This window comes from Drosophila serrata, unplaced genomic scaffold, assembly GCF_035046125.1.
Source record: "Drosophila serrata isolate PLE 108 unplaced genomic scaffold, ASM3504612v1 contig_6, whole genome shotgun sequence".
Classification (NCBI taxonomy): Eukaryota; Metazoa; Arthropoda; class Insecta; order Diptera; family Drosophilidae; genus Drosophila; species Drosophila serrata.
In genome coordinates this window covers 186,618-199,108 of record NW_028256904.1, presented here as the reverse complement: position 1 = coordinate 199,108, position 12,491 = coordinate 186,618, and the positions used below count along the sequence as shown (strand labels likewise).

Below are 12,491 nucleotides of genomic sequence, written 5' to 3'. Positions count from 1 at the left end.
GCCTTACACTGTACAAAAAATAGATATAGAATCCTTGAACTATAAGGTATATGATAAGTCATAGTATAAAATTAAAGAAATACATCAAATTATTATTATTCTTATTATCTAATTGCATATAATTTTACATTAACTTCTTACTGGTATCTGTTGTATTCAATATTTCCCTGAGTGTACTCAAGTGTTTTCTTTTGTTTCTTTTCCTTTCAGGTAAGTTGCAAGTGAATGATTTGAACATATTCGTGATACGTTCTGCAATTTCATGGATACAAAGTTTTTGGGGCAGAAGCAAATAGAAGAAAACAAAAGTAAGAGTAAGTCAGCGGTTTCACAAACGAAACTGTACCGACTATGAAGTACCAGGTGCCAAAATTTTCGCTATGGATAATATACATATATAATATACATACTAAAGATGGGGTAAATAATACTTTTGTGAGGAGAGGGAGCCTACTGCGCCATGTCTTGGCAAAAGTTTTCGGCGCAAATGGCAACGCCCCAATGCTTTCAATTATCGTGTCGAGTCGTGTCGTGTCCTGTCCTGTCCTGACCGGGAAGAAAACCGCCCACCCGCTTTCGAATAGGAAAATGTCCTTGACCAACAACTTTTTTCCGTCTATATCCTTAGCAAATCGCGTAGAAAAAGAATCATAAATGGTCAGACAAAAGAAAACGAAGTTGTAATATACTTACAAGCAGTTATTGAATTAAAAAAAGGAAATTAATAAGCTAGCTAAAGTTTAGTATTTAATCCTATTTATTATATGTATGCATGTTCTATATACATATATATGTATATATATTTGCTTTCATATAAGCTTCATGAACCCTTAGGGTATCGATTTGGAATTGAATTTCTGCTTCTGTTTTTGGGGTCGGTCAAAGTTTTTGGTGGCAGAAGAGGCGAAGCGGAGCATAAGTAATCATTGTTCAATACCGGAAACTATTCAATTTCCGCCTGACATGAGGCATGCACGAAATAGAGGCGAAACGGAGGGTGGTCCTCCTCGTCCTTGTCCTCATCCTGGTCGCTGATTCTGGCGGCAAAATAGAATCAACGCCAGAATTCAAGTGATGACAACTTGCACAGAGATAGAAGCAAAAGCAGAATACAAGCACAGAACAGAATAGAAGGAAACATCCTTAGATCTGACAGAAACTTGAGATCCTGGCACTGACAGTATCCTAGCTCCCTGTCTGGATTTCCAATTCTTTTTTGCTGCGGATTTGCCCGGCCAAACCTTAAAGGTAGTGCTACCGTCAATATCTAAAATCCGTTGCATTTTCTAGAACAAAAGGAACAAAATTTTAGTTAAAATTTAGAAATAGAAACAAGACCCATTATTAATTAAGAAAGTTATGAAAGTTATTAAGCAATTAGGATTTTCTTTATGTAGAACTTCTGAAACATCTAAATTTGTATCGGCAACACATATGTGTGTTGCTCAACTTGTTCCTAGCAACATTTGATCCTTAAATGTCGCTCAACATTTGTTCTTATGTAAATGTCACTCAACATGTTCCTAGCACCCATAACTGAATGTTTCGCAACATGCTGTATATTTCTTACTTGTTTCATTTGTGATTCTTAGTTTTATTTGAATGTTCTTTAATTTAAACCATTATAATAAATTTCCTAAGTGTTACAAAATAATTGCCTGTTTATCCCGAAATTCATGTACGTATAAAGTGTGTTCTATTTAAGACAAAAGTTCACGAAAGTGCAAAACGGCAGCCCATATTATGATGATCAAAGCCAGTGCACAGATGATAACCTTGAAAATCTTGTTTTGTGTACGCAACATATCGACCTCAAAACGCAACCTCTTGACCTTTCTATCCAAATCCGTAATATTCAGCATATTTGATATGTTCCCACCATTTTGATAGGTTAACCACCAAGGTTCTTGTTCCTGATCAATGAACTTACACTCGATTTTGGCCATCCAGGTGTCGTTTCGATTCAAGTGCATCCAGAGCCTCTGCAAATTGACCTCACTGTCGGTTATAGTTGTTGCCGAAACGAGAAGCTCATAACGCTTCCTTTTGATCCATGGAACATCGCGATTCATGTAGATGTGAATGACAGCGGTTTGGTTGGGCTTCACAACACCCATAAGGGGATGAACGGTGAAAATATCGGTTGGTGTATTGGTTCTAATCTTATAGGTCACCACATTTTTCTTGCTGGTATTCCGCAATACCAAATGTCTGTACTCCAAGCGCTTGCTGCATAAGTTGAAGAAAAACTCCGTAGGTTGTAGGTCCAGAAGTGCCATATTCATTTCTTTAAATAAAAAAGAAAGCAAAAATTTTCAAAAAAATGTTAAAAACCAGAATAAAAATATAAATATTTACTTGTTCAGTCTGCTCTTTCGTCAGGTTCAAATCAATTGTAAAGTTTCTAGAACTTGCTTCTTTAACACACAACTTTTTCATAGATCACTTGATCTATAGTTAATACTTGGTAATAACTTCTTTTAGAAACTGTAGGAATTTGTGCCATGGATTACATGATCGATTTGTTATAAATGGTGTGGAAAAAAGGAAAATACTTGGTGAAAAAATTCATTAAAACACTGTACGGATTTGTGACTTTCATTTGAGTTGCTTTTCCGGGTTTTTATTTTAAAGAAATCTTTTTTAATAACCCCATTGATCGATTTATTACAAAATAGAGTGGAGAAAATGGAAAATCCATTAAGAAACTGTAAGGATTTGGTATCCCTTATTTTTACTTTACAGAAATCTCTTTTGATACTCACATTCAAATATCTAGTTGTCTTCTTGGAAAGGAATTTAACTAAATTGACAGTCTAACTTTGTTTTCCTTGAACTTGATTTTGCTTGAACCTCCACTATGTATGTGTGTGTGTGTGTAACATTTTCCTGCTGCATTCGATGACTTTTCCGCCGCCGGCAGCAGTTTTAAGAACCCAAAGTTGACTTGCTTTGTTGATGTTTGGTTTTTGCGGGAAAATACGAGGGCTTTTCCCTCTGCTCAGACTAGGTTTTCCCTTGAATTTGTCCTGGCTTCCTATTTCCGCTTTTCATCTCTACCTGGGCGCTAAGCTGATTTTCTCTTGCATTGCATTGCTCGAGGACATGTTCATAGAAGTAGGTCCTCCTCACTTCAAGGAGTCAATTCAGTTTGTCTGCACTTTTGTGACCCCTCACCTTTTGTCTGTTATTGCTTCTGTTCCTTCTCGTGCTCCTTCACCTTCGTTTGCTTCTGCTGATTGTGTGTTACCTGGACTCACTTCTTACCTGTTACGCTTCGTTAACTATGCGCCGGTATAAAAAGCTTTTGGCTATCAATCAATTGTCCTTATTCAATTATTTAGCACACTTTGCTATTTATTCTGCCACAGGTATTAAGTGCACAGTAAGAAAAATAAAGGAAATGGGAAATTTATAATTGATAAATATGGAAAACTATATTTTTGTCATAATTATAGCATTGTTTTCTTTCAATTTTAGCCTGATAAAGGTCTTAATAAGTGTAATTTAACTTCAACAGTCGTATTGATCTAGACTAGGTTGTTTTGTTTTTTCTTCTGCACAAACTATGTGATTTCTTAATTTTAAAAGACATGCAACTTTCTCTCATTTGATAATTATTTCTCTCAGTATTTTTTATGTGATTGCATGTTGTTTTTTCTTTTCATGGCTAACCAAGATGGCCTCAAGTTGTGGGGTATCTTTGAAGGGGGCAACCAATTTACAGCGATAAACGATTAAACATTCCTGCAGCAATCTCTTCAAACATTTTCCCCATAGATCATGGGGATTTGTTCATTGCAATTGCTATTTGGGCAGCGAGAAAAGCTGGAAAAGCTGAACCGGAAGTGGGGAAAAGAAGAAGAAGTAGGATGTGGATGTGGCGCAGCCATTTTGGCCATCGTTTGTTTTACGACTTTTTCTAATTGCCTCCTTTTTGGTCTGGTCCCGAGGCAACCGACTCCGTAACTTACCTATATACCCTATTTTGGCCTCCTTCTTTCTTACTTTGTTTTTTTTTTGTGCTTGCCGGAAGGAAGCAGGCAACTCGTCCTTTATTTATTGGCCCTCTCAGTACCTCTCTCAATAAAAAAGATGTAGGAAATTGCCATCGACGAGAAGAAGAGTCCTTGGGGGAGAAAGATGAGCGGAAAAACTAAAGAGGGAAATGGACCGAAGAGGTTAGAAGTCAATGAAAATTGATCAGAACTTAAGAAATAGTGGAGGAAAAGTCAGAGAATTTTAAACACGAATCCTTGCTAAGGATCAGCTCAACACGATTGCAATTCTTTAATTTTAATTTTGACAATTTGAAACATGTTTTGCTACTTTCGAGAAAATGTGCCCAGATTTCTTGCTTGTTGAGCAGCCACCATAAATATCAGATGTCCCTTGCCTTACTCTTTCGCCATTTTCGTTCTTTTTCTAAACTTTTCCAAGTCTGGGAAAAATCTTGGAGGACCTCAGCTGAATTTCGGCCGTTGAATGGCATAGGAAATGGTCTTCAAGTAGTTGCCTCGCCTCGACAGGATGAGGTTTTTGGGCTTTCGGATCCTGTGACAGGATAAAGCGGCGCGTAGCAAAGCAAGACAATCGGCAGCTGTGACTGCCAAAAGAGCAAAACACAAACACAGACACACCCAGGACATACAAAAAAGCGAAGCGAAATGCACAAACTCATTGCCATAAAAAAACACGAAACGTACGAAACGAAATGAAATGAATCATAAATATGTGATGAGCTTGGAAGAGTGTTTGGCAGCAGGAAAGAAAAAAGAAAAAAAGATGGGATGGATGGATGAACGTGTAAAAAAATATGATGTCTTAAGTGAAGTCAACTTCATAACTTTTTTGCCACAAACTATTTGATGTATATTTTCCGCATATTTGGTAGTCATTTATGGTGAAGCAACCCAGAAAGGATATATACATATATTAACAAGTTATCAAGGATATCATAGCAGAAGCTCATCTATTTAACTTGGTTAACTTTAGTTTAAAATGTTGCTTTTCTTAGTTAAATATATTTTTAACTATGCTTGAATTTGTAACATTTTCATATTAGTTTTAATTTTTTTTAATGTGATCTTGAGCTTCGATCAATCTTCAGTGTGACCATAGTCTCCTTTATTTAATTCTCTATTTCCAATTATCCTTTTCTACATTAATTTGAAACAATGGAAATGGAACACTTATTACTAAATGCTGATGGTGCAATGTTGAATGCTAAATACTGATGGTGATGATAATGGTGTAATGCTAAGTTCTTAAACATTATATTTCAACTTTCCTTGAATAACAATGTTACTTTACACCACTGTCATGTTCGGTTGCTTTCAAATATTTAAGTGGCTTTTATATATCTCTCTCTCTATATATATATATATATATTCTTGGATATTTATAATGCCACAGCTGGCTGCTGCTTCTTTCAAGAAACTTTCCGATAATCATCAACAACAAAAGGTCAACTGAGCGAGAGGGATGGCCTCAAGAGCGGCCAGATGACATTGCTATTTCTCTTTGCAAAAAAGTGTTTACGTCTGGTTTTGTGGTTGTGGTTATATTCTCGGGTCCTCAAACTGTTTAATTTTTAGTTTATGTTGCATAATTTTAGGCGCACAACCCCTCCTCCTTCGAAAAGAATTCAGAGAGCCGAAAAGGTTAGAATGATTTTTTTTTTGTGCTGACTCGAGCATGGGAATCGTTGTCGTTGCCCTCCCAAAAGTGCTTACAGGACAAGTTGCCTGATAAAGATAAAGATAAAGATGATGGGGGGATGATGACACAATGATAATGGAAGCGCGGAGTTGGGGGTATAGGGATTATAACGATGTGCAGATATATATATATTATATATATATACATTACTAGGGAGCCAGAATTGAGGTTTCACAGCTCAATCGCTTGATTGACAGGGCGCCAAAATATATATAAAAAAAAAGGAACAAGTGTCAGTGTGGACTTGTTGATACCCTTGTTTAATAAACGGTTTACTCAAAAATGTTAATGTTCTTAAATTACAGCTTAAAAACTCTGGTTGAGGATCAAAAATTTAATATTTTTATTATTACTTTTCTATAAAACGAGTTTTCTTTACTAAATGAAAACTAAACGTTTGTCAGAAATTGACTGTAGCAAAAGTAAGGTTTATTACTCGAAAAGCCAAGTCCGTTATGATACATTGATAAAAATATCACATCGAAAATATTATCTACATTAATATATCGAAATTTTAAATATTGATAAACCTCTTATTTAATTTTGAAATATTGATATTATTTAATAATATTCAAATCAAACCTTTTTATTTAATTTTCCTATATTTTTTATATTTGTTCAATATATGCAACAAAATCTATATACTTTAATAAATTGAAACTGAAATATCAAAAAATCTCGTATTCAACATTAAAATATCTATGTTACTAAAAACAAAAAAAGAAAGCTAACTTCGGCACGCCGAAGTTTGTATACCCTTGCAGATTGAAAATCGACAACTAGGAATTAAGCAATATAAATTATATATATTTTTTTACAAAAAACAATAAAGTAATGTAAGTAATTTCTTAAAACGGACGGACAGATGGACATGGCTAGATTGACTCGGCTGTTGATGCTGATCAAGAATATATATACTTTATATGGTCTGACTAAAATTATAATACCCTGCAAGGGTATAATAAATGCATAGCTAGCAGAACTAAATCTAGATCAAGGCCTGAATACTTCCTATAGCATTTATATAGGATATAATAATATAATATATATATATATGTATATGATATAATAATATAATATGTTTATATGTATGCATATGTTATAATATTATAATATGTATAATATATAGTTGTCATGGTTAAGACTTACCCCAGTAGAGGACACGTCATTGTTTACCTCCTTTCTCCTTATTATCTTGGTGACTTTAATTAGGGTAATCATGGTATCAATGATCACTTCCTGGTTATCCGGATGTATTCCAATGGCCACGTCATATATTTGAAGTAGAAGGGAGATCACAATCACTATCACTAACGATGTTAACACTAGGTACCCCTAGGACTGACTGAGGTCGCGGCGATCGAAGTGCCTCTATTTATACTTCCCGAGGCAAGATAACAGAGAAAGAGAGCGAGAGGGAGAGCTACCTCTGTAGCTGCAACAGAGGGAGATGGAGAGTAAGCGCCTTCTCTACAGCGCTGCAACAGAGGGAGGCAGGCATACCAAATGTTATTGTGAGTAAGAAAGAGAGCGAGAGTGTGGGAGGCAGAGGCCCATAGAGGCATACAGAAAGAGAGGGCGAGAGTAAGCTATTCACTGCCATTACAATATTATAATATTATATGAACCGAAACTAACTTCCGCCCGCCAAAGTTTGTTTATTATTGCAAATTTTAATTCGATCATTATTAATTAATAAAAAATAAAATATATTTTTATATATATATTTATTTATTTATATATATTTATTATATATATATTTATTATATATATATTTATTATATATATATTTATTATATATATATTTATTATATATATATTTATTATATATATATATATTTATTCAAAAACAACAAAGTAATGCGTACTTTTATTACATTCACCTATAAATATTAGATTTATAGTTTTACACTCACTGATTTGAATTTTTCTTGACATTTAATGATCGTTCCTATGGCAGCTAAAGGATATAGTTATTGGATCCGATCCGTTGAGAGAGCGAGTATATAGAAAACGTACTACAAAGATTCATTCAAATAGCTTAAAAACTGAGATGATAGTTTACGAAGAAACGGACAGACGGAGGGATCAAGAATATATATTCTTTATATGACCGGAAATGACTTCTTTACTGCGTTGCCATCTTCTGAACTGAAATTATAAAACCCTGCAGGAGTATAAAAATCAGAGAGTAATATTTTGGTGATTATATACGTCCGATTTATGAAGTAGAATATCGATACATTGTTGTTTCTAAGTTTCAAACTTTGAAAAATATCGTTTTTAACATTAAAATATCGATAATTTAAAAAAATATCAATTTATTTAATTAATTTTTCTGTTTTCGATATTTTATGCAAAATATCGATTCAATGCACATTTAATCACCATGTTATAACAACTTTCAAATCAAATATTTATAAACAATTAATGTATCGATATTTGCTATCATTCCTAGTCTCGAATATTTTTTTAGAACGTAAACAAATTGTTTTGTAAGCAGACAAGTACAACAAAGATTATATATACAGCTGTTTCGGTTCAAATACAAACTCGTATCAGTATATTTCGTATACATATTAAAATAAATATAAATAAATGTAGAAGAATGTTTAAACAATATTTAAACCCTATTCTCATATAAAAATATAATATAATATCTTATAATATCTTCTCTCTGAAAAGCGTTTTTAATATTTTGAAGCTCAACAAGCATTCACCTCGTTTTGTGGCCAATTTTTCTTAAAGGGTATTTTTCCTTCTCGAAGCATTTGAGGCTGTTTCAGTTGGTTTTTGCGGTCAACCCCTGGCTGTGTGTTATTAATACACTTTATGCTTGTTGATATTATGATGGCTATGTCGAAGCATAGGAGGTCTAGACCGGCATGTGTGGGTGTGTGTCCTATCATAATATTTGCTCTTGTGAAATTGTCGGGGCCCGAAATGCGAACTCAATCAAATTTGGCGAGTCGAAGGTGAGGGCTTTGTGTTTTGTGGATGACCCGGCTGAATTACGTCAATCTTGTGGCATTATCTTTGGCCAAAGGATGGCAGCAAATGGCACTTGGATTTCTGTGAGGGGGGTTATCGGGTCATCGGGGATGATGATGATCCAACCCTTCAGAGGGTTGTCATCGTGTGGGTCAAAGGTTCAACTCAATTCAATTAGATAGAGAGGGGACCAAGTCTCTCGTAATCGAATGCATTTTCCCTTAGCCCAGTGCCAGCAAAATGCAATTACATTGCATATTTATTCATTAATGTTGCCAAAACTATTTGATATGCAAATGTAGCTGGAAGTGAAACAGGAAGCCCGACGACCATAAATCAAATTCATAGCTCGCTCGCCAAGCTGGATTTGCATAAACACAGGTCCGCAGGACCTTGTGAGAAGGATATTATTTCAATTAGATCAAAATGTTAAAGTTGCTTCATGAAATGCTTATTACGAGAGAGGTCTTTGAGGTTAAATGTTTACAAAATGTAAAGGTATTTTTAAACCAAAAGGAAAAAGCTAATACAAAGAGCAAGTTTACTAAAGTTAAGAGTAATTTATATAGATTTTCTGTTTAATAAATTTACTGGGAATTTGCTGCTAAACATTTTGAATTAATTCCCCTTAAATGTAGTACTTGATTAAATAATTTATAATCCAACAAAAAGGCTAAGAAAAAGGTATTTAAATTCCTAGAAATTCATTTAAAATTTTTATTACAATTTATTCCGCAAAAACCATAAAACAAACATAAGTTTAAATGATTAATATTCCTTGTTGATTTGTATTTTGTTCACATCAAAATCCAATCAAAAAAATATATAAGATATAAATGACTATAAATCCATTCCTTTTGTTTCATATCAATATTGGTCAACAATAAACAAGATATATTATCAATTAAATACGAAGGTGGCAAAACATGCAAAAAGGGACAAGGGGCAGAAGGACAAAAGTTGAAGCCCAACGAAGCGAAAACTTTGATAAAATTGTTCACATATCAAATGCAAATAAAACTAAAGCCCAAACAAAATGGTAAAAAAGGAAAATATATACATAAACGTGTCCAAACAAAGAGAAAAATGGAAATAAAGTTAAACGATTCGAATTCCAGCAGTATATAAAACAGGGATTTCATGCACATAACAAACTAATCCAACACAAAATCACAACTTTAAACATGATTTTGTTAAAGGGAAGTTTTTACCTTTTTTTCCTTTTTATAAATCGAATTAAAATGTTTTTTAAAATACAACACAGAGAAGCTATAAAAAATTGAAAATATCTAAAAAAAAAACCTCTTGCGATACACATATTTTCCATCATCAGACATGAATCAATTTAATGAAATAAAAATGTCAGAGGCAACAGGTTGTCGTCGGTGGCTGTTTTCTTATTGGCTTACGGGTCGTATGAGTCATCTCACAGACAGGCGCAAGGATTCCAAGGATACCCTAACCAGCTCTCCCTTGGCTGGTCGCATTTAATGCGCGTTAACTTCATAAGGTTATTGAATTTAACCCCCATTTCCCTCCCATTTACTCGAAGGCGTCTCATAAATTAACTTTGACTTTGACAGCATAAAAGACATTACGCATACGACCCATCAGCCGGAACAAGGAACTCGTAGGAAGGGGGATGAGGTTTTTAGGATGAAATGAGAGAGGGGGGAAATGGAGCCAAGAAAAGGAGCCAGCAAAAGGACACAGACAGAGTAAAAGGAAAACGACCCTAAAGGAAAAAACGGAAGCAGTTGAGAAAATTCTATTTTTAACGTGTGGCATTCCAAGAGAAATTATTTATTGCAAGAAAAGAATTTACAAAAGTTCGCTGAAAATTTAAATTAAATTAAAATAAAAATTGTAAAGTGTCTGTGTGATATAATCAGGGAATCCCAAGTTAAATTTAATATATTTTATATAAATATTATTAAAAAGTAATAACATTTAATAACAAATTTAATACAAAATTAAATCAAACTTTTCCCTTGTCAGCAACATAAAATATAAAATAAATATATTTATAATATAAAAATGTTTAAGTGTCTGTCTGTTATTTTTAAATTAAAAATCTTTAAATGTCTCTGTGTTAATTTTACCAAGCTTCCGACCTTCATTTGCTATATAATATAATATCATTGTCTGATATTATTATTGTTAAACTTTAAAAAGTAATACCAAACCAATTTAAATCGAACTTTTCTCTGTGGCAGCAACATGTTTCAAATTTAAAAATCCCCCCGAAATATTCTCCCATATTAAAAATGCCTTTAATGCTCGAGGACTAGGACATGAATATAGAATAAAACATATTTTTATTTATGACTGGGCATAAAAATGGGAAAAAGTATAATAAAATCAAAAAGAGTGGCAACAAAAAAAGCAAAAAATAATAATAATCATAATAATAATAATAATAATACGTAAAAAAAGTTTTATGCCTAGACGGGCACACAAATGAAAAATTGGTTTTACACGCCATTCTCAGTGCCGCCGATGTGGATGATGATAATGATAATAATGATGATAGGGATGATGATGATAGGGATGATAGCAACGATGATAATGGGGATGATAATGCCTGTGGAAAATCCGTAGGAGGGGGGCGTGGGGGCGTGGCATGAGCCAAAGGATGAGGCGAGCCAGCTGTTCGAGCTTTTGGGCTGTGAAATTCTGGCAAACAATGTCCATGAATTATGATTATTGGCGGCCATTTTGCGATAATGTCACACACACATACACATACACTTACATTAGCCTGCACGCACACGCATGCAAATGGAAATTCAATCGATGACCCCTCCCCTCTCCCATCTTCGCTTTTCACAGCTGGAAACAAACCTCCGCCGCCTTCTTCCCCTTTTGGCCACAGATTAGGCGATTCAATGACGAGATTTAATGCCCCCCAAAATTGGTTAACTGCCTGTCTTGGCCCAGGAATTTTTGGAGGGGAGGGGGGTTTCAATTTGCCATATAGGTGATTTAGGTTGGAAAATTATACAACATTACATAAAAAAGAGAGCAGATTTCCCAAAACGCTTACAAGGAAATTGATAAGGTTTAAAGGGATCATTTAGATAAATAAATGGACAAGAAAACTGTTTATATTTATTTAATTTATACAGAAAGATGTAAATAATATTGATTGAAATTGTTAAAGAATAAGCTAAACACAAATATTACTTAAAAATGATTTCATTATCTATATACTCATGATATGTTTTAAATAAAACCAAACTCTATTTTCATACCTTTACAGGGTAATATTATTTTAGTCAGAAGCTTAAAACTCAGTGAAGGAATCATTTCCGATCCTAAAAATCATATATATTCTTGATCAGTATCAACAGCCGAATCGATCTAGCTATGCCTAGCAAAAATGTAATTTTTACAAAATTTTGACATTTTTTTTAGGGGGTTACATCGTTAAAATTTGTAAAAATTTGACAAAATTTTGAATTTTTAAAAAGTTTAAATGGAGTATGCAGATTTATTAACCTAATAAAAAGTAACATAGGAAAGCTTTCCGAATTAAAATTAATGCATTTTTGGCTTAGTTATGAATTTTTTTAACTTTAATTTGTCGAAATAATTATGGTGCAAAAGACTCGATAAGTATCGATTCAAGGACTCAGAATATTTTAAGCTTAGTTATGATGGATTTTTGCTATAATTTCATAATTCAATTATAAAATGCAAAGATATATAAACTTTCGCTTCCCGAAATTAGTTTTATTTCTAGATTTAACTTTGTTTCGTCCATAAAATTGTCATGT

At 33.6% G+C, this 12,491-nt stretch overlaps 2 protein-coding genes across 6 annotated transcripts in view; one reads left to right on the top strand and one right to left on the bottom strand.

Annotated features, from left to right (window-relative positions):
- The window catches only part of alpha-Man-Ia (alpha-Mannosidase class I a), an 81,186-nt gene that overhangs the window by 35,987 nt on the left and 32,708 nt on the right, over positions 1–12,491 (top strand). The gene's annotated exons all lie outside the window — the stretch shown is intronic.
- LOC110175984 (uncharacterized) lies at positions 1,561–2,853 on the bottom strand. Its single transcript, XM_020942183.2, has 2 exons — positions 2,359–2,853; positions 1,561–2,287 (listed from the first exon to the last, which is right to left on the bottom strand). The coding sequence occupies exon 2, from the start codon at positions 2,283–2,285 to the stop codon at positions 1,701–1,703; it is 585 nt and encodes a 194-aa protein (XP_020797842.2). The 5' UTR covers positions 2,286–2,287; positions 2,359–2,853; the 3' UTR covers positions 1,561–1,700.